The sequence below is a fragment of the Excalfactoria chinensis genome, chromosome 14, assembly GCF_039878825.1.
Source record: "Excalfactoria chinensis isolate bCotChi1 chromosome 14, bCotChi1.hap2, whole genome shotgun sequence".
In the NCBI taxonomy this organism is placed as follows: Eukaryota; Metazoa; Chordata; class Aves; order Galliformes; family Phasianidae; genus Excalfactoria; species Excalfactoria chinensis.
The window spans coordinates 4,267,580-4,293,794 of record NC_092838.1 but is presented as its reverse complement, the minus strand read 5'-3'; the positions used below and the strand labels follow the sequence as shown (position 1 = coordinate 4,293,794).

The following is a 26,215-nucleotide window of genomic DNA, read 5'->3' as shown; positions in this document are numbered from 1 at the left end:
CAGCTCACTTGTCATAATTAGCCAAAAGAGGGTGGGGGGGGGCAGAACACATGGAAAGCTTCCCATGTCTCCCTCCCATGTGTAGCAGAGGACTCATACCAGCTCACTGTGTACTCTGAGTCAGAGAGCTGAGCAGAGAAATTATTCAGTTCTACGCAGAACAAATGATAACCGTTTCCTGACAAAGCCAACAGGGCTTACCTGCCACAGAGCTGTTAGCAGACCACGATGGGATTGCTGTGCGTCTCTGGTAGAAAAGAATATAGGCTGTCTGCTTGCAGACTTCATTTTCAGAGAGCTGCTGAACATCACTGTCATCAAAGCAGTACCACTGGCCATCAACCGAGTTTTTGCAATATGCTGAGAGAAATATTACTGTTACTTTCCTCACTCCTACTACTCTCACGTTTGCTATATGATAAGGTTGTGCTTTAATTATGTGCTCTGATGGACTCAGAGGAGAATAAAAGGAATGGATTTATTCATGTAACACATCCTCTTCCAGCCTGACTAGCAAGAAGGAAGCCTGAGATGACCAGAATGCAACAAGCAGCTCACATTTCAGGATGCCCTTTTTCCAGTACTGCTGCCCAGAACAGAACACCACTTGGGGTGGCTTCACTCATTTCTTGTTCTGTTATTTATGCCAGGCTGCTTCCATCAGTGAATATCCTCCTGCCTGAGCCCACCCAAGACAATGTGGCCCCAGAGGCATTCATCTGAAGTCAAAACCAAACACATACATTTTCTGTGCTGACTGAAAACACTCAAATCCTATAACCACCACAGAGCTATTGAAGAATGCAAAGAGGGATTCATAAATGGGCTGTACACACAGGCTATGTGCAAATACTTGTATATAATAGTTGCTCACAACTATAGAAGTCAGAAAGAACATTTTTGAAACATGGTGATATTACTCCCAAGGGAAAGTTTTGCAGAAAAGAATGTACAGTAGGATCTACAGAGTCTAAAGGCATTGTTCCATTTCCCAGAGTCATAAAAGTTACCCTTCAAGTATTAAATAGCAAGCCCTTATGAGCTGAGTTAGGTCATTTTGTCAAAGAAGAGGAAGAAACCACAGACAGAATAGAAAAGATAACTGTTTTCTTTCTGAAAGGACATAATATTGCAGGGAACTTGCCTGTATAGTGTCCCCCTTGCATGGTGCCGTGATGATTGCAGACTGCATACAGGTCATAGATATAGTCCTCAGGATCCCTCCCAAGACCATAAGGTCGCCTCCAGGGTGACCAGTGGGATGGCAGACTCCAGCTGCTCTGACTGCGCTTAACAACGTGAGGGGTCATGTCCAAACCACTCAGGGGAAATTTAACCATGTTTTGAAGTTTCATCCTTCGGTCTCCTTCCTGTGCAAAGAGAGGACAGCGTGAACTGCAGTGACAGCAAGGCCACCGTCCTTAGGGAAAACAAAAACCAGGAGAGAAATGCACAGGAACAAGCAGAGCTGCTGAAGAGGTGCTCTTGTCAGGTCACTCTGTGGATAAACAAGCAGTCCTCCAGCATCACTGCAGACATCCTTACCTGCCTAAATCTTTTGAGGTGTATGATGAGAACATCAGGTAAGGTCCAGAGGCTCAGTGTAATGCTACCCTGCTGTAGCTGCTTGCAGTGTGGGCATCGCCATGCATCATCTGGGGCAAGCTACGAGAAAGAGGCATGAGCTGGTATTAGTTTCCAAATTCTAAGGCAGCAGCCACTGCTTCTTCACTGGCCAAGGCTCAGCACAGGCACTGATACACAAATCCCAACTACCTCCAGCCATGCATCAAGTTTCAGGGTTCCCAGTGATGCCTTTCAAAATAGCAAGGCAGAATTCACCTACAGCTGCTGTGCACGTTAATTACTTCCACCTTTCAAAGCCCACAGTCCCTTAGAAATGAACAAAAAACAAACGAAGCTTCTGAGTAGTTATCCTCACAAGAAAACCAGCAGCAGAAAAGGCAACTGAACAAAAGGAATACTGGCATACTTCAAATTTCATCTCTGATACCATGCTGCCCTCTGAGAATCCTTTTACTCCTTATGTGCCAATAGCCCAGGCTTCCAAGCTACAGAAACTTACATTGTCCACTAAGGAGAATGTATCATTTCAAAGACACAAGCATGACAGACACCTCTGTCCAGAGCTCCATGCTCAGGAAATTCAGAAGGCAGACAGCCATAAAGCTGTCAGACAGTGCTTCTTTCACCCCTAAAAGAAGCAACCAGAGGGGCTCCAAAATAATTAAGGCTCAATCCAGGGTCCACAGTCTCCCTTGGGGACCATCCCTTTCTACAGCAAATTACAGACCTCTGTCAAAGAGACACATGCATGTTCCAGGCAAGTTCCAGATCAGACCCATCTCGAGCCTACCCTGTGGTACACTATTGCTTCTGCCCATTTCACCTCCTCACATCAAGAGCTGAGCTGGAGGAGGAGAGCAGCCAGTCCCTGGGTGGCTGTGCTGCAGGACCCTGCTCAGCACAGGCTGCCTTGAGCCTGCTGCTGCCTCACTCAGCACTGGGAGAGCATAACTGCTCCAACACAGAGCATCGCGTTCCCACAATGATGCCACAATGTTTTAATCCTTTATCTGTATGCCAGAAAAAGACACTGCTGTTTCACAGGAGGAAACAGGAGCTTGCTCTTCTATTCTGCAGTGATAAAAATCAAGGGTAGAGAAGGAACAGTACAGCCCTCAGCTTTCTCCTCGCTGCAGAAAAACTGCTAGCAGGACTGCTAACTAGTGCTGTGTTAACAAATTTATTCTCCTGCCTCAACAAATCAGTACTTGCAGAAAACAGCCACACTGCTGAGTATGGCAGTCAGGCAGCACACAGACCAACCAGACATACAGAGACATGGCTGTCTGGTCCTACCTGCTCCTCTTTGGTGTACAGTTGGAAACACTGAGATAAAGTGCAGGTCTGAGGTTGGTGATGAAGCTCTCTCTGCTGGCGGACGCTTTCAGAGTCTGGAATATACTCATCCTCTGTGTTCACAAACAAGCTGCAGAGATACAACACATTTTTACCAGCAGAGCCACCTGCCTTTCCCTTCTGCCACTGAGCCATTGTGGAAATACAAGTAGAATGAGCATCTTTTTCCTGGATTTGCCTCATTACACATGGGCAAGTACTGCCTGGAAACAGATCCCACCAGAGGAACACAAATGAACACTGGAACAAACAGCTTTGGTGGCATGCACTGCAGTTTATCTCAGGTAGAAAAAGCTGCTCACTGCCCACAGAATATCTCAAGTGAATGTAATTCCTGAAGGAAGGAGCCACAAATGAGACACAAGCTCTATAATTCAGACACCCCCCAAATACAGAGCAAAGGGCTCCATAGGCCAGAGCAAGCCCAGCACATACAACCCTCGCCTGCCCCCCACCAACAGCAGCTGGGGCATGGGTGCAGGTTCTGAGGTCTGGTGTGTGCTGGGAGATCCTAGTTCACACTGCCACAAGCCATAGGTCAACACGCTTCACAGCTTTCTATTTCATACTTACAAATCTTTCGTTTCTTTGTCCCATTCTACAACCAGTTTCACATGAGCAGTTCCCCCCTGTCCGCACGACTTCAACGCCCTGGAGAAGAAAACACAAGTTAGAGCACCTTGGAATCTGACACCTACGTTATCTTCCATATGTATATAACTTCTTTCCCTTTGCCCTTCGCATTCCCCACTGCCATCAAGATCAAGTTTAAAAGGAATTCACACAGCAAAAAGCTTGGCAAAGAGAGAACTGTATTTACTTAAGTACTCAGTTCTGGAAATGAATGTATGTTTATTTATGGAACACACACCTTAAAAAAAAACAAACAATCTTCTGAAGAACAGTCAAGGGAAAAAAAAAAACCAACTGTGGGGGATGCTTTCATTCTCTTCTCCATATGCAAGGAGGACAGAGTCCAGATAGCAGGGCACACCACTGAGCAATCCCAACAACTCCTTGAGGACGCCCAGCCATTCCTCTGCTCCTGGTTCCCCCACACACATCCACACTGGGACTGCCCCTTTCCCTGCAGCTGCACTCCAGCTCCCAGCTGACAAACCTCTCCCCACCCTGGAGGAGCAGCACCACCTACCTTTCCACTGTTGGATGGCAGAGGGGCCGCTCCTCCTGAGGTAGCAAATACGTTATGCCCACAACACTGACCACTCGTAAGCTGAATGGGCAGACCTGCAGCAAGACAGCAGAAGCCATGTAAACAACTCAAATATAAGTTACCTTGCTCCCAACTTGGATAGACACTGAGTTTAACTCAAAACAGGTTTTACATAAAAGTATCCAAGCTTCAATTATGCGAGGCAGCTAGCAGAGGGGTACAGACACAGCAGCTGATACCCTGACCACCCCTGCAGTGACCAGACAACTGCCCCCTCACATCACTGCTCAGAGGGAGCTCTCAGCAGAAACATGCAACCACTAAGCAAATTCCACACTTTCCTTAAGGCAAGCACCACCAGTCAGGGGATTTCTAGTGCTGACAGCAGCACTCATTTTTCAAGTGCCTCTTGGGGGTAAGGAAGGATGCAAGGCATGTAATTTCTTCACCTGACCAGTCTACTCTTACTTGGAATACTCAGCAATTAGCACAGGTGACTTGGATATTATTGCACAAACAAATATGGGAAGGCATCAGTGCAGCATGTGCATTGCTTGCAGTAAACAGGTTTCCTGGTCAGGTCATCACACAGCACAGGACACGCCACAGAAACTGAGCCATATGCCTCACCTGCAAGCAGGCTGCAGGTCGCAGGAAATACTGCATCTTCTCCAAGATTTCCTTCTGCAGAATATCCCAAGCAATTGTTTTTTCCAAATGCAACACAAAGGGCAAGCCAAACCTAGACAATGGAGGAGCGTTTGAGGAAGAAATTACAAGATCGTTCTTTTCAGTAACCCAGTCCCCAGACTAGGACAGTGTCACTCTGCTCCCCACTCTGCTCCTACAGAAACTCCTCAGAATCAAGGCATTCAGCACAGCCTTGCCAAGGTCGCTTCTCTTTCCCCCACCCCCGAATGCATTTCTTAAAATCTCCAGCCAGTTGGACACTGGCAGACATGCCTGCTGCTCCCCAAAACATGTGGCTCCCCAGCAGGTCACACACCTTGTTGGGGCAGTCCTCATCACTTCTCAGTAACACTAGGCCACATTATTCACTAAAATTAGGAACAATTGCTGCGTTCATTAATGGGTTTTGATCAACATATTATTTAGAGCTTAATGAAAGCAAGAAATGTGAACTGACCCTGCTGCACCTTGTGTTTTCACTACTCAGTGAGGAAAACACGGGTCGTTCAGGAAACAGCCACAACAGTCAGCCTGACAGGGAAGCTGGCACTCACCTTCTGCTCTGCTGTCCAGTGCACGCTCTGTTACACACCAGCAAGACAATCTTGTCATTTGCTCCTTGTCTAGTAGAGGACTGTTCCAGTTTTCCAGACACCACCGTTCCTTGAGAGTACGATACTGTTCGTGACTGTTCAGTGCTGTATTTTAAGTTATTCAGGTTATTGTTCACATGTATTCCTGAAGAAGTAGTAGAAATAAATTACTTCATTATGTCATTTACAATGTGCATCCCTCTGGGAAACCTTCCTTGGGCATCAGGGAGCAGGTCACCATGGAACAGAAACTCACCATCTTTATTCGACTAACACAAAGGCTTCAAAGAGCAATTACTTTTCATGGTGACTACTACTTTATAGAGAAAAATTAGATGCAAGTGCTCGCCTAACTGATTTTTCACAGTAATTTGTGCAAATACTCATAGCTTGTCTGCCCGCATGAAAAGCTGAAGTGACAGAAACTCTACTTGTTACATTCAATAGGAAAATTTACCTTTGATTACCCTCTGTCCACCCAGGATGCAATTACTCCCTTTCTCTGAGAGGGAGATAGAAAGACCGCATTTCTTGAGCTTTAATAGAGAAAAGTGCTTGCTCATTCCTGAGCCTGTTCATTCATCATTGACAATCTGATTTTAAATAACATGATTTTGGTGGCTTGATCTGGTCCTTAGAAGACCTTTAAACGAAAACTAAACAGATATCAAATTAAGCCAGCCAGGCCTGCAGAACAAGCCCAGGAAGAGGAAGAAAGTCACGTACATCACTTCTTGATAACCTCCCAGCTGGCACCACCATTACACCTACTGGAACAAGACTGGACAAAGCCAAAGCCTAAATCAATACACCAGAGAAGTGTCTATTTGTAGGACATAAATTATTGAGTGAGTTCTCTTCCAAAAATCAAACCTCTCTCATCTAATCACCTGGGGTGGGCATGAACCACTGCTCTCCACTTACCTCTCTGACTAAGGATACCCTCTGGCCTAAATATCTCCGGGGTCTCAAAGGCAAAAATGCAGTCACTTTCATGAATCGTGTCCAGGTCATCAGTGTCACAGAAGGAACGATGAAACCCATCGTAGTACATCTCCGTCAGCACAATCTAGAGCCAGCAGAAGCAAAAACCCATGAAGCCACCATCGCCCAGTTCTGCTGAGCTGCCCCATCCCTCTCTCAGCATGGGCTGCCTGCTGCAGAGTGCGTTCTTCAAAGTATACATGTGCTGACCCAGAGCGAGGAGCAGGGAAGAGGGCTGTCGCAGAGTATAAGCCAAGGCAATGGCAGCATGCATGGGGTTTGGTGGGATCTGACAGCCTTCTTGGAACTCCTCCTGTGCCCACAGGTGCCTGACAGTTCCCCGATACATAAAAACCACAGGGTTATTGGGCAGCACAACACAAAGTCTGCAAAGGAGGCAATCCTAACACCTAGATTTTGAGAAGTCAGCCCACAGGAAAAAGCAGGATCCATGATATCACCACACTGCTACAGACTGCAAATTGCAATTCTACACATCCAACACTGCTTGCACACAGGATGAATGTCACGATATTGGCCTCTTTTGGCAGGAGAGCTCAGGCAAGACCAATCCTTACCTGCTCAGTGGGTATCTTGGTTTCTGAGGACACAGCCTCCCGCAGCCTGGCCACCGTCCCAGCGATGGGTACTGCCACCCCAATGCGCATGCAGTGGGAGCACTTTCCCTGGTACACCACAGTGACGTATAGTGGCCTGCAGAGAGCACAGACAGGTCAGAGGACCTCAGGCACAGGCTTTACAGCATCCGGAGGGGAATCAGCCTGACCAGAGGCACCCCGGCTGCAGCTGCGGGGCCCCACAAACTTGTCTGCCTTCCAAAGACCTCTTTTACTATATGTGCTGCTGCTACTTGTTCCTACAAGCAGAAAGTCTTGGGGAAAAAAAATGCACAAAGTTAAAAGTAAAACCCTCTTGCAAGACAATCTAATTTTCCAGCAAGGATCCTGTAATGCAGCACAGGTCAGTTCAGAGGAACAACTTCGTGCACTCAGAGAGTGGCTGCAACAACCACAAGGATAACTCTTCCAAGTTGCCTCTTAAAACTAAGTCCTGCCTCCAACAGTACCAAAAGTAATAATACCTCTAAAGTGCACGATGGAGCATGGAGTCTACAAGGAAACTTTCCATGGAAAGCCCAGTCAGCCTCCACTTAGTGGTGGAACAGAGACTTTTGAACCAAACAGGACATGTTTCTATTTAGTATTTTCTTTCAGCTCCTTGTTCCTTTGTTTCTTGAACCACATCCATAGCATCAGGTAAAAGAGCTGCACAACTTAACTACCCACTGTATAAACAGGTGTCTCATCACTACGTGGGAAACAGGCAACATACACTTCAAGACACTGTTACATACCGCGTGTGAGGCAAAGGAATCGGCAGAGAGATGCAAAGAAAAGGGTCAAAGGTGTTGCTCTGCTTCTGGCAATGAGGGCACGTCAGGGAGGACCTGGTAGAAACACCAATAACAGGACAGATATACATCCTTTCATTGGGAATGGATAAATCATACATCATAAATAACCATCCCCATGTGTCACACTTTTCTTCCTCTATACAAAGTGGTTCGGCACAGAAACAGAACAGACATAATGGCTGTAAGAGAAGGATACTGAGTTTCTAGATAATTTCAACGTAATTAGCCTCAAAGTTCATTACAGGGCATGTGAGGAAAAGACTTCACTCAAGACACTGAATTGGGCTTCAAGTAAGCATCACTCCATAATTAATAATTCACCACCAACAGCAGCTCCAACGTGAAAGACCTGAAAGGATTTTCTCTTTGAAGAGAGGTGAAGTGATGGGAAGGAGACTGTGACATTCAGCACTGCAGGAGGAAAGATCTCTTACTCAGAAGGGGAAAACTCCCAACACACTTCTCTTTCCAAATCAACCTGCACCTAACACTGGCAGTGTTCTACACTAGACATAAGGCAAGCACTGGGGAGAATGCCCAGTAATTCAAGTTCCTATAGCGGCACAGATACAGGACACTGAGGAACACTGGAATTAGTTCTGTACTAGTTCTGAAATTAGAAAGCTCACTTCCCAGAAGTATGAGAAACTCATGGGAAATAACCTGAAGGGACACTGAAGGATTCAGCTCAGGATACCCAAGTGCCAGATAACAAGAACTCTGCAAGGTGCCTGGGATCCATCTGCGACTCCCCAGCAGTCTCCAGGCACCTCTGCACCTTGCTGCAGGCTCTTGCCTCTGAGCAGGCAGGGTGAGCTCCACAGCACTGAGCAGCCCAGGCCTTTGCTCTGTTAAGCACTGCCTTGTTTTCAGGACGCATCATGGCAGGTGGTGAAGGGGCACATACTGTAGAATATACCAAATTTGAAGTAATCAAACTCTTTCTCTCACCCTTCTGGTGAAAGGTCCTAGTGCAATTTTTAGTCAGCAAAAATCCAGAAACATCTGTTAACAGTCCCAACTGTATTGTGAGCCAGCATCAGGGTAAAATTAAACTGGGGTCACCGGTGCGTGCAATAATGCCTCAGAATGTACAAATGTCCTACCTGTACTGGGCTTGAAAGAGTTCCTGCACGAAAGTACTACTGATGGGAAAGGCTGGTCCCTCAAGCAGCACATCATCCTCCAGCGGTGGCTAAAAGAAAAGAAGAAACCCCAGAAGCATAGCCAAGCGTGTAGGTGTGCACCAGCTGACTCCAGCACTCCTAGCCAAATCTGTGCCCTCGCTGACCAGAAACATCAGGAAAGCATCCAAGATTTTTAAGCAGTGCTCTTTGCCCACACAGGTGGTCAGGGCCCCTGTGACCGCAGGACAGGCAGGGGTCTTGCACCAGATGCAAGGCTGGCAGCATTTCCTCTGCGTGTCAGCATTCTCTAAGGGTTGCGTCAGGGAGCCTGTGCCAGGGATTACTGAAACAGCTAGCTATATTCACAGGGCCAGAAACAAACAGCATTTGAACACAAGCTTTTGTCTCATTCGAACCAACGGAGTTCAGGCACCAACAGGCAGATTTGATTTGAAGAGAAAGATTGCATGCCAAGCGACAGCTGATCTCCCACGTAGGTTGTCAGCAGAATTCCTTACCTTGAGCGGAGGCATGCCGCTGTAATTCACCGCGTTGTTCAGATCCTCGTGGACTCTGTCTAGGAGCCAAAGCAGGAACTCCTGCGCGTCGTGCTGGGCATTCCCACGGTACTGCATGGCATTCTTGGACACAATGTTCTGCAGAGGAACAGAGACTGCATGCAGTAAGACAACTGGCACTACTCCGGATAAGCTTTCAGGAGTCTGAAGATGTAATTTACACTTGAATTTCCAGAAAAGCCATCTCAGGAGAACAGCAGCACACCCGAGGGATTTGCTCAAATCTGTTTTTCTTCCGGACACAAATGGGAAGGGCTTGAAAATTCACCAGCAACAGAAATCTGCACTTCCACAGGCCAGCCCCTGCCCTGCAGCTCTAAGACACCTTCCACAATGCTGACATTCGTGCTGAGCCCCAGCCAGGCCACACAAGCCTCTTCCTCCCCACACAGAAGCCATGAGGCTCAGATGCATCCTTCCCCGCATGAGCAATCAGCATCAGGAGGTGCTTCGTGTGCTGCAGCTCCCTGATCTCACTTTCACCTTCCCTACAGCACTGGGACAGACAGCTCTGTGTGCAGGTGGCATGGTACGGCTCCAGGGGACAGGAACCATGCACTACCACCAAGCACCCTGACTGAATGCTCTCCAAAATAACAGGACATGATGGGCTGAACCTGGAAAGTTACAAACTGAGGAGAAAGTAACCCCTGCTGCAGGGAAAAACGAAAAACAGCTTTTCCTGCTTCTTCGGGGATGCAGGGAGCACTGAAGTGACACAATGCTGGCACCAGCCATGTGCAGTACAAAGGCACCGCAGCCCTGCACCCTGGCAGCACCAGCCACACTGCATGCCCACCACAAACCTCCTTCATTTCTCTAATCAGACTTCACAACAGATTTGAGAAAGGGGGATGGGCTGCTTGCTTTATCCCTCTAAAAATGGGGTCACCAGAAGGGAAGTGTGATGAGAAAGACCGGGAAGGACCGACAGACACATATTCTCTATCCTCTATAATCCGTCCACCTGCCTCAAGGCAGCAAAATAAGGGAAAACAGAAATAATCTGCTCTCATTACACATGTGCATGCCCTTCTGACAGGGGATTTCCTGCCCCTGCAGGCACAAGGGCCAGCACCCTCCCAGCTCAAACACACCACTTTAGACAGGGTTGAAGGTGAGAGCACCCTGAGTACCAAAGAACTCTGGACTCCCAGCAAGGACTGATTTCTCACTGCCCCCTCCCAGCACCACTGGCATAGTTCTGGCAAAGACCTGGGTGTTGGATCCTGTGTGCACCAAGTGCTGCCTGCAGATTGCAGTCCGTGCTCCCAAACCACTCCAGCACCAGCAGCATGCTCCCAGTATTCCTCCTGCTTCCTGCTGCCACTGCTACAAAACAGATTTGATCTTGTTTGAACCGTGCAATAAAGCAGCAGCAATTGGGACTGGCTGCAAATACGGAGTTAAGAAGCAAATGGTTTAAACATGCATAAAAACACATTAAGAAGAGCACATCCACCAGACTCCTAGCCTTTAATCCCCTGCCCCTAATCTGGGCTGCAAGCAGAGGTGGCACATCCCACCAGGCTCCATCTCACGGGGCAATGCAGCTGCTCCAGCTGTGAGCAGCAGTGTAGGAATGGGCTCTGGGGCCCCACCACCCTCAGCCAGCAGGATGAGATCCTCCCAGCATTCAAACACCCTGAACGGAAGCAGCACTACTGGAAGAGAGAAAGGGGAAACTACAACTTGTGTTGATCGCAGATATCCAGCCCCCTAATGCAAGCACCCCACAATCAAGTCCCTGTCTGTCCATAAAGCTGATTTACAGCAAAGATGCATTACTGTTTTTATCAGTCCAATGAAAGTTTAATCATCTATTGCTCTAAATAGATGCCATAAATAAAGCCAACCATAGCTGAACCACCAGACACTCCTTTGCTGCTGTGCTTCTTCCAGGTGGCAAAGACAACTGAAGGGAAAATGTCAGCCTGCTGTTTTCCAGCGTGCCCCTGGTAGGAAGCAGCTGCTGAAAGGTTTGTAGACATGAATGGATGGAACTGGCTCATGACAGCCCTGAAACAATGACACACGTGAGCAGGAAAAGAGCCTATTATTTGTCTGTCATCAAACATTGTGAAGTTGGGCTCGGGCAGAGATTGTGCTGTTTTTAAATCCCAGACAGCTTTGTGTTTGGGTAGCTTCTAAACAGACACCTCGCGAAGAGGTCACATACACAAACATGGCAACTTCCCCTCTCAAAGAGTGATTTCCTCTCCAGGGAAAGCAAAACCTGGGAAACAACAGCTCCAACCTGGCAGCCATCCACAGCCCTGAGGACAGTGCCAAGGCCACCACTGTCAGGGGGGCCGTGAACCAACTATGGGGTGCACGGACCCAATGCCAACACAGACCTGCTGCAGGGGGTACAGCAGCCAGGAGAGCTGCACAGGGCAGTGGCACCACAGACACAGAAGGAACACAGGGACTGCAGCTGGAAGGATGGATGGGCAATGCCAACAGGAGAACAGCTGAACTGGGGCAAGAGCCTTGAAACCCCATGGCACCCAGTTCTGCCTGCTCCAGGAACACAGAAACCATGGGGCCAGGTCATAGCTGGAGGGGCCAAGCATCACTGCCCTCCTTGGCAGGGGGCCGAGGACTGGCTGTGTCCATAGAGCAGCTCCACAGGTTGCAGACATTCAGATTCCCACAGAAATGAAACACAACCAATGGGCCACTCATCCCAAGTGCAATATTTACACCAAGAGCTTACCAAAACACCAGCACTGTGACACTAAGTTACACTCTGCTATTACTGATTGTTACTGGTACCATGGGTTTAAAAAGAAAAGAAAAAGAAAAATGGAAATGACAATATTTACTTGGCACAATAATCCCTGCTCCACTAACAGGGATTTGCTTTGGGTCCAGTTCTAATTCTGATAATCCAGCTCCATCCCATTCCTATGGCTCGGCTGTATTTGCTGTACACACTACAGGCAGCTTCATCTTGTAGGGCAAGAAAAGAAACCGGGACAGCACGAGTACAGCAGGGCCCTGGAGAATGTCAGAGAGCTCCAGTGTGCGGCCAGCTTAGTGATGAGGAAAGCCTCAGCACAGCAAACAACTTCACCGTCCACAGGAGATCACAACTCCAGGAAAGACAAAAGCAGAGGATCTGGGTACAGGGTATACAATTTTCAAGCCCAGTAAGTTTCAATAGAAGTTCTCCCCCCGCAGCCCCTCCATTCCTGGCACAAAGGGCACTCTGTCCCTGCAGCTGATGGACAGAGCTCTGGGGGAGAGTGGGACAGAGCCCTGCAAACAACTAGCCCCAAGCACGGCTCCTGCTGACACAATGAGTGTTTGCTGCTATTGTCACATCATCACAAAGGGAAAAAGGAAGCGCAAGCTGCAATATTGGTCCCAGTTATGAAAGCAGCGGTTCTGTTTAGACAGGAAAATAAAAACCAACTGCACACCAGGAGAAAGCGGTTGCTCAAACAACTGCAAAAGAACACAAGGCCAGTGGGGAGGTCACCCAAAACTGCACCTGCCTCCTCCACTGCAGTGCAGAGCATCCCCTCCTGGGAAGCCCGTGGAAGGAACAGCCCCACAGCCCCTTTCCCATCAACTCCAAAGGTCTCCATCCTGAACGACCCAGAGAGGCTTTCCGTCAAAGCACCATCTTCCCTACCCCAAGAACAAAGCCTACAGATGTCAGAACAAGCCAGGAGATAATACTTATCCTGTATCCCAAAAGGCGCTTAGCACCTGCAGATAAGCGCTCAGAGATCAGAAACTGTCTTTACCCCATTATACCCAGCACCACAAGAAAAAAATCCCCCGCGCCTACTGCTTAGCACTGCCTAAAGAGCTTTGAGAGCAGCAAATAAACAGGACTGTCAGTAAGCACTGCTATCGGAGTGAAAGTGCAGAACGACTCCAACAATCACTTCTCACTGTTTCAAACAAAAAAGAAACAGGCTTTGAAGGATGTTCTCATGGGGAAAACAGCAGTGAAAGCATCAGCCTTCACCTTCCTTACGTGTAAGCCTCTTGTTTACACCTTTATTCAAACCATGCAAACCTGCTGAAGAAAGTTTTAATTAAGAGCAGTGAATGTAATAGCAGGTTCGTGCTACTTAACTGTCTTCGTAGGCATTCGTTTACTACTCAAACTGACCCCAGTGAGGAAGCAGCCACGCGCTCACCTCAAAGCTGAGGCTGCTCTGAGCTAACCCTGGGCACAGCCCTGGGAACCACCTGCACCAGACTCCCAGCACGAGGCTTTGAGGCCCAGTGGCGGTGCCTGATGTCTCCAGTTCCCCCAGCACGGACCAGGCAGGCAGTCATTTACTGTCAGTGATGGTGGCCAGCAGGCAAAGTAAATTCCATGATTAGAAGAACTTGGAACGCAGCCTGAGCTGAATGCATGGCTCTGTTTCCCTTCTCATTCTGCCACTCCTATCCAAGCATCTCTACTCCAAGCCCGCACATAGGGCTTCTTCACCTCAGGGCTGCTCTGCGCTCCCCTTTATCATCTGTATTGGTAAAAGGCAGCTTTGCCTCCTGAAGCCTCTCATCATTACCCAAGAGAAATTCACAACTGCTGCTGTCAGGGAGCCCTCACAAGTTGGGGGGCAGCTCCAGCAGAGCCATGAGGCAGGCGGCAGCACATCACACTCTCCACCAGATGTTGGGCCTCATTTTTCCTATAGCATCCCAGGGTGCCTCCGACCCGCAGCTAAACAGTGCACCTGCTACAGGGCTCACCTAGGACAGCGTGCTAGCCACAGCCAGGGACAGAGCCCTCAATGCCCCAGCAGCACCGTGATGGGACAGAGAGGATCAGGGCCCCCTCCCACGCCAGCAGTCCTATACAGCAGCGAGCTGCAGCCGGGCACCACAGCATGACAGGCATGAAACAGCAAAACGGGCACCTCCAGCATCAGGCACAAAGCCACTGGTGGCTTCACTGTGCAGTGGAAAGCAACAGGCTGCATTGTGCACTGAGTCCGGGGCTTCTGCTCCTCCTGACGGGTGGGCAGCCACGAACATTCCTCCTTACGCACCCAGAGCAGCAACGAACCTTCCACGTCCGATGGCGTGAGCGGGACACGGAGCAGCGTGGGAGAGAACGCGTTTCTTTCGTGTCCGACTAATACACGGCCCTGGCACGTGGGAAGCAGCGCGAAGCCACCGGGCCTCCAGCGCAGGCCGCGGGTGCCGGCCGTACCGCTCCCTTCTCCCGGCACACGGCAGCGGCCCGGCGAGGCCCGGCCACCCAGCCGTGCTCAGGCCCGAGGCCCGCCGAGCAGAACCGCAGGGCCGAGCCGCGGCAGGTCCCGGCGCACGGCCCGGCTCACCTTGAAGTCGCGGCTGTGCTGCGGGGTGTACTCCAGCGTCCAGAGCGCCCGCACCAGCTGCGCCAGCTGCTCCGTCACCTCGCCGGGCGCGGGGGGCGGCGGGCCGGGCTCTGCGGGGCCGCGGAACTGCTCCAGCGCCAGGAACTCGGCGAACAGCTCGGTGTTGCTGAGGCACTGCAGGATGGCGTTCATGAAGCAGGTGTTGCCGTGGTTGCGCAGCCCCGCCACGCCGGGCACCGCCTCGGAACCGCGCTCGGGCGTCTGGGGCTCGGGGCGGCGCGGCGGGCCCGGCGGAAGGCAGCTGCCCAGGCCGCCGGCGGCTCGCGGCGGGGGCAGGCGCGGGGCCTGCGGACCGCGGGGCTCGGGCTCGCTGCTGTAGTGCGAGAGCGTGGAGAGGGTCTTCAGCACGCGGCTCATGAAGCCGCCGAGCGACCGCCCCGGAGCCGCGGACGGGGAGGAGGAGGCGGACGGAGCCGGGGATGGGGCCGCGCCGCCGCCCGCCGCGCGCCCGCGGAAGAGCCGCTTGCTGAAGGAGCGCTTCTCCTTGGCGCTGCCCGCCGGCCCGGGGCCGCTCACCCGCGACATGGCCGGGCGGCGCCGCGCGCATCCCCACCACCCGCCCGGCCAGGCCCGCTCCGCGCGCGGCCCGCAGCCGCCTCACGGCGCCGCCATGCGGCGGGCGGGGCGGGGCGCGGCGTCACGTGTCCGCGCCGCCATCCCCGCGCCGGGCTGACGCCGCCGCCGCCACCTTTAGTGAGGGCCAGGCGGACTCTGAAGAGTGAGCAAGTCGGCCCCGCGGCCGTCCGGCCTCCACCCCCAGCCGGATGGCGGCGCTCGGCGCCCGCGGAGCGACGGCGGGGGCGGGCCGGGGCGGGCCGGGGGCGGGCGGCGGGGTAGTGGCGGGGCGGGAGCCCGCAGCGCCATCCGAGCGGCGGCGGGGCCGGGAGCAGAATGGCCCCGTCGGGCCCGGACGGCCGAGGTGAGGGGCGCGGGGTGGGGGGGCGATGCGGTTTTCTCTGGGAAAAAAAGCCGTTTTACGGCATTAAATGGGGCGGGAGAGGGAAGCGCCGGGTTGACGCCGCAGCGGCCGGGAGCGTCGGATCGCGGCTGTGCGCGGCGGAACGCTGCGGAGCGCCGAGCCGAGGAGCGGGATGGGGATTGGGGGGGGGGGGGACGCACCGTCCCGCTCCGCTCCCACGCGGCCGCCCCCGGCTCACGGCCCCGCTCGTTGCCGCTCTGCCCGCAGCCATGGCCCCCGGGAAGAAGATCACCGCCCGCATCAAGAAGACGCTGCCGGTTCGCGGCCCGCAGGCGCCCACGCTGCGCGAGTTGATGCGCTGGTACTGCCTCAACACCAACACGCACGGCTGCCGCCGCATCGTGGTGTCCCGCGGGCGGTTGCGCAGGTTCATCTGGATCCTGCTGACGCTGGGCGCCGTGGGGCTGATCCTCTGGCAGTGCGCCGAGCTCCTCTTGAACTACTACAGCGCGTCCGTGTCCGTCACCGTGCAGTTCCAGAAGCTGCCCTTCCCCGCCGTCACCATCTGCAACATCAACCCCTACAAGTAAGTAAGGCCGGCGCTGGGTGTCTCTCAGCCCCCGGCTCCTCGTGTCCCCCGGCCCGTCCCCGTGCGCTCCTCCAGCGGCGCTGAGCAGCGCTCCCACCCGGCACCGACGCTGCGTGCCCAGCCTCCGCTCCGGGCGGCTGTCTGCTGGAGGCGGTCCGCTCTGCCGCTCCGATCAGATTCCCTTTTCCCAGGACTGGCATTACAAGCAACGCCATCTCCTGAGAACTGAGAAGGGAGCAGCTATCCTTCCTTCCTCTATCACCTCTTCCGTCCCTCGCGGGATGCTCTGCCTTTTCCAATCAGCGTTGCTTCTTTTCTTACCAGCCCGTGCTTTCTGCCGAGGTCTGTTGCACTGCCGGCTTCCCCCAGCTCCCCTTCCCCCGGTTCCGAAGGTGCCGCTTGGTTCCAGGTTGTGTCCCCATCTGCGCTGCTCTTGGCTCTGCATCCTGCAGCTCAGCACCCTGGGGGGGTTTCTCCACAGTCAGCATCCTCCTGATGGTCCTTTCCCTCCAGTCCCCCCTACCCACATTGATTTGACTTTAGCGGGGCTGAAGGAAATCTATGCCAATCTGTGACAAAGAGCGCTGCTGAGCGATGGGATTCCTGGTGTAATACTGCAGTACGTGGAAGACGAGGTGAACAATGTGATTTTCTCACGTTTTCTCCAATGCAGGTACAGTTCGATGAAGGATTATTTATCTGAGTTGGACAAAGAGACAAAAAAAGCATTGGAGACGTTCTATGGATTCTCAGAGGGCAAGTCCAAGGTGAAGCGGGCGGCGGGTGAATGGAACAGCACCGAGAGCCTGTTCTTAAGGCAGATCCCACTGCTGAGGATCGAGGACTCCTTCAGAACCGCCACCGACCTCCGCAGCGGGAGGAAGAGGAAAGTCGAGGGCAGCGTCTTCCACAAGGACTCATCCATAGTGAACTCTGGAGATTCAAATGATATCATTGGATTTCAGCTGGTGAGTGCCACCGTTCCCTAGACGGCATGTTCCATGTGGGATGGTAAAGGGGCTGGGGCAAGTATCCCACTGGACAGACCGATTGCTTGTTTAGTAGCAGCGATTAAAGCTCCTTCTGCTCCTTTACCCATTCTGCCCTGCCTCTGTGGCTGCCTGCAGACCCACCTCCAGCTCTCTGGAATAGAAATGCCAGTGGTGAAGTCCAGCCAACGTAGACCTAATGCCATCCACAACCCTTCCTGTGGGCCTGAAACATCCAGTCAAACCATTTGGCCCCAAATGAAAGGTCTTTGGTGCCCTTGTGTCACTTGCAGCCACTGTAACATCATGTGATTATTATTGAGAGAAAGAAATGATACCAGGCATACTTGATCGAGCACATCATTTCTCTCCATCTGAAATGCTTCTTCCCCTTTGTAATTGTCAGTGCGATGCAAACAACAGCAGTGAGTGTGCACTTTATACATTCAGTTCTGGTGTTAATGCTATCCAAGAATGGTACAAGCTGCATTACATGAACATCATGGCACAGATTCCCTTGGAGACTAAAGAAGAATTGAGTTATTCTGCTGATGACCTTCTACTGACATGTTTTTTTGATGGCCTATCTTGTGACAAAAGGTCAGTGCCAGTTAACAGCTTATTTCCAAGTATGTAGTACAGAGAAATTTAATGTTTGGTGTTCGCTGATTTCCAGCAAGAACCACTTCCACTTTTCATTTAAAAATGAAAGCAAACTTTCACATATGAAGAACTTCAGTTACGGTCTTTAGTTTTATTTGTCTTCGTTTCCGCTGTCCACGTTTCAGATAAAACTGGATTAGTTGGACATAATCGTTTTGGACGTAATCAGGTCCACCTGCTTACAATTGCTGCAGTGCAATTGCTGTGTGCTCTGGCAGCAGGGGAGACATCCCTCAATGCTGGGGACAACAGCAGAGCTCCCAGGTGCAGCCGTCAGAATAGAATTGCACTTGTACGTGGCTTTGGCAGTTTTCCCACTGCCATGTGCAAAGCCGGCTGCGTTCAGCAGGCGTTACTGAATCTTTTCTGGAAGCGTTTTGCTTATGTCTGTGATTGTGCAAGTATGTCGTATTTTCTTGGAATTAAAGACATTTGCCTGAATGGGGAGGGGAGGTTCTCAGGAGAAACATGAATGTGCTTGAATCACGAGGGTGTGATATGGCAGCGGCTATGGCATCTTTCCTGCACAGTGCAGGTCTGGGTCCCTATAGACACTGGGCTGTTGGATGAAAAAGACTCTGCCCTCCACTGCCCCTTTTGTGCTTCCTCAGTAATTCTGAGCCCCCTCTCCCCCCTGAAAACATCCAACATTTTTAATTTCCTAGTGCTGTTAAACCAGCTCATGTTTCCATGTAGCTTCAAGATATTAAGAGGGAAGGGGAAGGGAGGGGAAGCATTTTTAGGAATAAAGAAAAAGAAGAATCCTGTCCTGCTCTGTCTCTGCCAAAGCAGCATCCAAACTTGCTGAGTTTCTGCCCTAGGCAGTTGTAACTGCAGAGTAACAATATTTGATTTCTCAGGCACTTCACCCGTTTCCATCACCCCCTGCATGGCAACTGCTACACCTTCAACAGTGGGGAGAACGGGACGGTGCTGAGCACCTCCACCGGCGGCAGCGAATACGGTAAGGAGCTGGAGCTGGCAGAGCTGTCAGCGCGCTGCTCGGCAAACTGGATCCTGCTGGAGGGTGACTGATGTGTTGGCTCTAGATGTGCAGCCTGATTGGGGAAGTGCTTGTTTGAACTAGCGCAAACTGTTGCCAGAGAATACAAAGATAATATCATTGCATCACTAATGTTTTCCAATCTGAAATTACTGCTTCCCGGTTATATAACTTCTAAAAGTAATTTCTGCTCCTTCCGAGGAGACGCCGTCTGTTTGTGGCACTCGGGGCTTCACAGGGTCACAACTTGTTGCCTAGCACAGCAGAGCGACTGCTTGGTTCTTAAACTGCACTTAAGGCCACGTAGTGCCCAGCGCACTGCTGCCTATCCTGCAAATGAGCTCTGGCTCTGGTATAACGCAGCCCCTGCCTCTCTGTCCTTCAGGGCTGCAGGTTGTTCTGTATATCGACGAAGCAGACTACAATCCCTTCCTGGTGACATCAACAGGAGCCAAGATCATTGTCCATGACCAAGATGAATATCCCTTCATTGAGGACATTGGCACAGAAATCGAGACGGCGGCGGCCACCTCCATAGGGATGCACTTTGTGAGTGTCCACAATCTTGTTTCAAGGTGCACAGCACTATTTCCATGAAACAGATGTAAATGTGAGCTGAGGTGGTGTTCAAATACAGCCGCAGCTGGGGAGGCAGCTGGTACCCCATTTGTACAGCTGAAATGCCCTCAGGAAAATCCTGATAATGCATTTCTGAGCAAAGTTCTCCTTAGTGCAGGTCAAAGATCAGGTCATCATAAAGCTGCCACTCCTGGGGATTTGCTTTGCCCTTCCTTTTCTCCATCTCTTTGGCTTTCCAGGGTTTTTGTTGCTGTTTTCACTGCAGAACTCACAGCCACAGCACTGGGCAACCAAACATTCAGTTTGGCTGCGGGGTCAGCAGAGGCTGAGCAGGGCAGTGGCAGCTGCTTCAGGGCCAGGTCTGGGGGATGACCAAACCACCACAGTCTGGACTGTGCACATCTTGTTTGGTTTGGTTTCTTACTATCCCAGCTGCAAAGTAAACCTTGGTGGCAGTGGTTCTGTTTTCACCCCAGATTTCCCCAGTGAGCTCAGTGCAGACCTGACCCAGGGGGCTCCTTCCTGCATAGTGCAGTGCCATCAGCAGAGCCAGGCATTCCCCTTTCATCTGGATGGGCTGTTAGGGGAGCCTTTTAACTCTGCCCTTTCATCACTGATGGGTCAAACTGATCAGCCTGCCCTTGTATGTCCCTGGGTGTGCCAGATCGAGATAGTCCACGCATTAGAAAAGGCATTAAGGACAGGGCTGATGGTTTTAAAATGTGCAGATAGTTACGTCTGGAAAATGGGCACTGTTTGGTCGAAGCAGCAGGGATAAACGCTGCCTGAATACCAGAAAGCAAACAGGAGACATCAGAATGAGAATGGTGGAGAGGAGGCAAGCTCTTGCCAAACGGTATTTCTATAACTCATATGCTGTATGGGAGAAAGTCATTGCAGATGGAGCATCAATACTTGCTGTAAAAGTTCCCTGGCACGGTACGTTTGGGCTATTGCACATAGCATAAAAAACAAGACTGAACACATCCTGATAGCTGTGTTCAAAAGATTTGGCATGAAGATTTGGTCTGATTGCATCCTAAAAGTGTTGGCTGAAATAGAAGCTGGACTTGGTGTCTGGACCCAAAACAGCAGCTTGCACCAGGAAAGTGTGGTGCTGCAGGGCTGCAGCCAAGTAGGGCTGCAGGGAGATAAGCAGGGCTGTGGAGAGGTGAGCAGTGCAGCAGCCAAGTAGGGCTGCAGGGAGATAAGCAGGGCTGTGGAGAGGTGAGCAGTGCAGCAGCCAAGTAGGGCTGCAGGGAGCTGGCCCAGCAGGCTGCAGCTGAGCTGCTGGCTCAGCCATGTCCCCACATCTAAGGGTGAAGGACACAGCAGCCGTGTGCCACAGGTAGCACTGCTCTGTAGGCCTGAGCATGGCAAGGGCCGTTCTCCAAATGCAGACATCAGTGTTTGGGCTACGGCTCATGTATTTCTGCTGGGCACTAGGACTGCCCTCCCTCTAAAAATATTCCAAGATGTTAGGAATGCAAACAAGGCATTGCTTGGTAGGAGTTTCAGTACTTCAGTTAAATATTTAGTTTGGAAATTATTTCAGTACCTGAATGAAGTGTGCTTTTACAGGGGTACAAGCCATGACAAAAAGAAAAACCTATACAAGGGATCTAACATCTGCCAGTTGTACCCTCTGAGGCATTAGGTTGTAATGCTGAAGTCCCAAATTCCTGTGTCCCTGCAAAGAGAGTTTTGAGCATATTTCTAAAACCAGCAACTTGCCGCGGCACGCCAGGGCTTTCTGTTGCCAAGTCCATGCTTGCAGAGTTAGCATTCCTGCAGTGAGGCAGAGGGGTGATGCTCGGTGCCAGGCGTGGCCTCGGGAACCTGTGGGTCTGCAGTCAGTGCCTCAGAGGTAGGCGGCATCTGTCAGCTCCTACAAAACGGGTCCTTTAAAGGCTCAGCCACTGATTTAAACTCGGTTCGGAAAGACAAGTGAATGGATTCTGAAGCGTGCACTGTTCCTTGTCATTTCAGGCCACTTGCCTTGCCATAAAGTGGATAATTTCAGCAGAAAGTGGGAATATGGGGCTGGGGGAGGCACGGGCTGCAGGAAGCAGCAGTGTTACCTGGATCAGGTCTGGTGAATGTGAGGGGTCCAAATCACACGCGAGCACAGCACGTGGCACTGCAGAGCTCTTTTCTGTGGGCAGAGACTGCAGAACAGGGAAAGCTGCAAGCGTTCAACAGAGGAAGGGTCAGAGCAGTTCGTGGAAACAGTGCAGAAACATTTCACTTGGAGTGATGTTGGAGAGTTGCTGTTGAGCACTGGTGGAGCCTGAAGTGCCGCTCCCCGCAGAGCAGGAGCAGCTCAGTGCACAGCTGTGCAGCCCTGGGGCCTTCCCCCCAGGATGAGTGGTGGATGGTCCCTGGGGCTCTGCGGGGAGAGAAACCCAGTGTGAAGATTTTCCACGGAAGCCATTCACTGTTACAGTAATACCACCACAGCACAGAGGGGGTACATAGTGACACCAGATAGCCCAGCTAGGGCACATCTGGGGAATAAACACTACAAACCAAAAACCCTTTTGTAATCATTTGAGATGACAAAAAGTAAATGTGCTGTTCCAACCTTTCCCATCACTTCAGGTCTTACAATCCCAATGAACTGCTGCTAAATGCTGTGCATTCTGTGATGCCCAGAACTTGAGATTGTTCTTTTCCTGTTCTCAGACACGGTCCCGCAAGCTGAGCAAACCCTACAGTGATTGCACAGAGACCGGTGCTGATATACCAGTAGAAAACCTCTATAACAAGAGCTACTCCCTCCAGGTAAATCTCTATTGCATTTGTTTTTATCAATTGCTTGAAAAACAAACTACCGTCATGAAAAGCTCTCCAGTATTCTGTAGTTCAGATCTGAGATTGTTCACAGTGCAGGCACAGGGTCACTGCTTTTTATCACCGATGTAAAATGCCACAGAGCTTTTTTGTATCCAAGTTTTATTCCTAAGTGGTTGATGTTTGAAGTTCCCTTAGGCACCTTGTTAGATAAAGAGGGAACATGAGCTCATTAGGCAACTTTCAAGCAATGTGAGACTGGAAAATATTGGCCAAGTAAATGTTGCAGCTTAGTAACCCTTGAAGCCAGAAATTGTGACCTTTAGGACTCCAAGAATAACAGATACCATCTAATCAGTATCCAGATAGCAGGATGTTTGTTTGCAGAGTAAGTTTCCACTAATTTTGCATGGGTTCTGTAATTGGGTCTTCTTGGATAGTGTCAGAACAACTGAAGGATGATAACTGTATTAGCTGCTGCCTTCTGCAAACCCTGTGTGTAGGCTGAGATTTTGTTTTATGGGTACTATACCTGAAATTTGCTGTGCTGCATTGCCAGGCAGGATCACACAGACATTATCTCAGGTTTTTAATAACAGTTCTTCACCAGAACTCAAGGCTTTAGTGGTCTGGGACTGGGTAAAGAAGATGTCACCTAAAAGTAAAGCTCAGATCATGCTTTTACTCCAACTAGTGAAGCATTTCAGCACCAAACACTGCCTCCACCGCCCTTTTAACCCTTCCAATTTCTGATTTCCAGTCTTGCACCAGCACAAATCAGAGCCATGAATATTTTCATAAGCAAGTCACTCACCCACTGCATTGTGATTCCACAGACTGGGTGCCATTAAAAACCTCCATGGCCTTGGGAAGAACGGCAGGGCTGTGAGGGAAGGGAGCATCTCCCCTCACACGGATTACTTTCCTGTTCTTGCACTATATCACACTCTGCAGATCTCACTGCTCTGTTTGTGCTTGCTGCAGGGGCAGTGCTACACAAGCACAGGACAGCAGCCTGTATCTCTGAGGCACAGTTTGTTGTTTTGCTTCCCAGATTTGCCTGCACTCCTGCTTCCAGAAAGCCATGGTGGAGTCCTGTGGCTGTGCCCAGTATGCACAGCCACTGCCCAATGGGGCAGAATACTGCAACTACAAGAAGAACCCCAACTGGAGTAAGTGCCGGATGGTGGCCACTGGGGCCACCTACACCCTGTTAGCCCCATTCCAGCAAAAGATCATTGCTTTTCTTTCCAGCTTTTCAAATACCCATCATGTTCCTTTCTTGCAGTGTACTGCTACTACAGACTGCACGAAAAGTTCGTGAAGGAGCAGCTGGGCTGCCAGCAGATCTGCAAGGATGCCTGCAGGTGAGTCCTGCCAGAGGCAGGAGGTGCAGAGGTACATGGGTGCAGGCTCACCACTCACTGTCTGCTTTTCCTTGCAGTTTCAAGGAGTGGGCACTCACCACCAGCATCGCCCAATGGCCCTCTACTGTGTCTGAGGTCAGTTCCTGTTCTGCACAGTCGTGACAGTTCAGTTTGCTGACAGACCCCAAGGTGGGATCTGGGCTGTATGTCAGCCATTAAGCTGGAGTTTGACTCATGTCTCTGTGAGACAGCTGACTCATCACAGACATCTGTTTCTGGAGTCCAGGCTGGTCCCAGGAGGTATGGAGCCTTTCTAGTGAATCTCTGCACAAGTGCACACAGCCATAGCACTATTTTCTGTGTTTGTTTCCAGGATTGGATGCTTCGAGTTCTCTCTTGGGACAAAGGACAGAAAATCAACAAGAAGCTGAACAAGTAAGTTGCCGTTTCTGTTTCTAGCTTGCACCTCAAGCTTAGATACAATCTCAGCAGCCTTAATGATGGCAATTGGGGAAAAAGCTCCCTTAGAGCGGCCCAGCCCTACTGGTCCAACTGGTTATTGACATAGTTTTTCAGTATGTTTCATGTTATTGTTTTACTAAACCCCCTTTCAGAACGGACCTTGCAAACCTCATGGTGTTCTACAAAGACCTGAATGAGCGCTTCATCTCAGAGAACCCCGCCAACACGGTGAGTGGGAGCACAAGGGCTGTGCCACCTTCCTCCTGCAGGCTGGGGGCTCTCACCTGGCTATGGGGGGGGCAGGGGGGGCAGTTCTACCCTGCCCTGCCCAGCCTTTCAGGCTGCCCTGAACAGTGCAGCAGGCAGGGGGGGAGCTCACAGTAAGCCCTGGCATGACATGGCATCTCTGCAGTGGGTGCCTTCTGACTCTTTGCTCTCCTGTCCCCCAGCTTGTCATCCTTCTGTCCAACTTCGGCGGGCAGTTGGGCCTGTGGATGAGCTGCTCGGTTGTCTGCGTCATCGAGATCATCGAGGTCTTCTTCATCGATTCGTTCTCCATCGTCATGCGGCGCCAATGGCAGAAGGCAAAGAAGTGGTGGAACCACCGGAAAAAGGATGGGACGGGCAAAGCCCCCGAGGTGGGCGATGCAGAGCAGCAGGGCCACGACAACCCTGCCTGCATCGATGAGGACCTGCCCACCTTCAATACCGCCCTGCGCCTGCCGCTGCCCCAGGAGGGCCACATGCCCAGGACTCCCCCCCCAAACTACAGCACTTTGCGGTTGGAGACCGCCTTCACGGAGCAGCTCCCCGACACGCTGGAGACCGAGCAGCACTGATGCCTCCTTACCCCTCATCCAGGTGCCTGGGTTGGGGACGGATGCCCTTGCCCTGTGTCAGGATGAGAGGTGTGCACCCAGCAAGCACTGAAGAAGGGCTGTTGGGTCGGACCCTTATTCAGGAATGGAACTTGCGGTCAGAGCCTCTCTGAGCAAAGCTCGGACACAAAAGCCAAGGGCTTAGAGACATTAGGAACTTCAAACAACACCAATTCCCCAGTTAATTACTGCAGGAGGTGGTTGGAGCAGGATGCAGCACTGCAGCACTGAGCAGGGAGGACTTGCCGTAGCAACCAGCTGCATGCACCCAGTCATTTGTGGACAGGAGTTACTCCATAGTAGAAGATTGATGCCACACTGACTATCAACACTAATTGCTCTCTGCTGTGTGGCCTGACTTGTGGGAAAAACCCCAGGCTTTCAGAAATGCAGGAAGGGGAAAGACAGAGGTTTGGAAAGAGCACACGGTGGATAGGAGGAAGGTTCTTGAGGTGGATTTGGATTAGGATCCTGATTCCAAAGGTGTTATTCTGGGATTAAAAGTTGGGACAGTCACAGATGTGTGTGCAGAGCAAGTTACTCACAGCTTGAGTCGGAGGACATCATGCATCCCAAAATGATCACCCAAAATGGGCATGAAATCAAATTTGGATTGCAGTAATGAATGGCAAATCCCGCAAGCTTCTTCCATTTATCATGGTTTGAGGCACTCATTACACGCAGCAGCTGCTGGCACTGTTCAGTTTCTATGTGTACCCTATTCTGGGCACAGCGAGGGGCTGCAGCTTCCCCTCCCTGGCCTGTAACTGCCTTCTGGTGGGCTCCTGCCCGGCTCCTGCAGTGCCCACTGCAGCCCATCCCCACTGCCTGCAGCTGTTTGAGGTGCAGGAGCAGCCTGCAGGGGGTCGGCTGCTTTGGTATTGAGTAGTGACTGTGCAAGTGTGCGTGCATGTGTGTGTACAGGAGTCCCTCTCTTGCTTTTTCTCTCTAGATGAACTTATTTTATATAGGAAAGGGAGAATCCAGAAAGGTTCTTTCATGTGCAATAAAATATATTTTAACTGGATTATTTAAACAGCCGATAAACTAAAACAAAATAAAGATATATTTTTG

General features: G+C 51.1%; 2 protein-coding genes across 3 annotated transcripts in view; one reads left to right on the top strand and one right to left on the bottom strand.

Annotated features, from left to right (window-relative positions):
- The window catches only part of USP31 (ubiquitin specific peptidase 31), a 23,322-nt gene extending 7,868 nt beyond the window's left edge, over positions 1–15,454 (bottom strand). The window contains exons 1-14 of the mRNA XM_072348849.1: positions 14,840–15,454; positions 9,465–9,602; positions 8,926–9,014; positions 7,760–7,852; positions 6,963–7,098; positions 6,325–6,469; positions 5,362–5,545; positions 4,748–4,859; positions 4,097–4,191; positions 3,517–3,594; positions 2,884–3,013; positions 1,546–1,665; positions 1,145–1,370; positions 202–360 (exon numbers count right to left, since the gene is read on the bottom strand). Coding sequence (XP_072204950.1) covers positions 202–360; positions 1,145–1,370; positions 1,546–1,665; positions 2,884–3,013; positions 3,517–3,594; positions 4,097–4,191; positions 4,748–4,859; positions 5,362–5,545; positions 6,325–6,469; positions 6,963–7,098; positions 7,760–7,852; positions 8,926–9,014; positions 9,465–9,602; positions 14,840–15,424 — 2,290 coding nt within the window. The 5' untranslated portion in view covers positions 15,425–15,454. The remainder of the gene's footprint in view (positions 1–201; positions 361–1,144; positions 1,371–1,545; positions 1,666–2,883; positions 3,014–3,516; positions 3,595–4,096; positions 4,192–4,747; positions 4,860–5,361; positions 5,546–6,324; positions 6,470–6,962; positions 7,099–7,759; positions 7,853–8,925; positions 9,015–9,464; positions 9,603–14,839) is intronic.
- On the top strand, positions 14,922–26,215 carry SCNN1G (sodium channel epithelial 1 subunit gamma). Of its 2 annotated transcripts, none has more exons than XM_072348851.1 (13): positions 14,922–15,038; positions 16,086–16,404; positions 17,081–17,375; positions 17,803–17,996; positions 18,920–19,023; positions 19,448–19,611; positions 22,327–22,425; positions 23,489–23,606; positions 23,723–23,801; positions 23,879–23,936; positions 24,175–24,236; positions 24,416–24,491; positions 24,713–26,215. In XM_072348851.1, the coding sequence occupies exons 2-13, from the start codon at positions 16,088–16,090 to the stop codon at positions 25,100–25,102; spliced, it is 1,956 nt and encodes a 651-aa protein (XP_072204952.1). In that variant the 5' UTR covers positions 14,922–15,038; positions 16,086–16,087; the 3' UTR covers positions 25,103–26,215. The 2 variants fall into 2 exon arrangements, with proteins under 2 accessions (XP_072204952.1, XP_072204951.1); XM_072348850.1 differs by lacking the exon at positions 14,922–15,038 and adding an exon at positions 15,718–15,818.

Excerpts from the sequence above, each read along its gene's own strand:
- SCNN1G (XM_072348850.1), top strand. The coding sequence starts at position 15,791 with ATGGCCCCGTCGGGCCCGGACGGCCGAG. Across the intron at positions 17,376-17,802 it reads ATATCATTGGATTTCAGCTG|TGCGATGCAAACAACAGCAG; the intron begins GTGAGTGCCACC and ends TGTAATTGTCAG. Across the intron at positions 22,426-23,488 it reads ACAAGAGCTACTCCCTCCAG|ATTTGCCTGCACTCCTGCTT; the intron begins GTAAATCTCTAT and ends TTTGCTTCCCAG.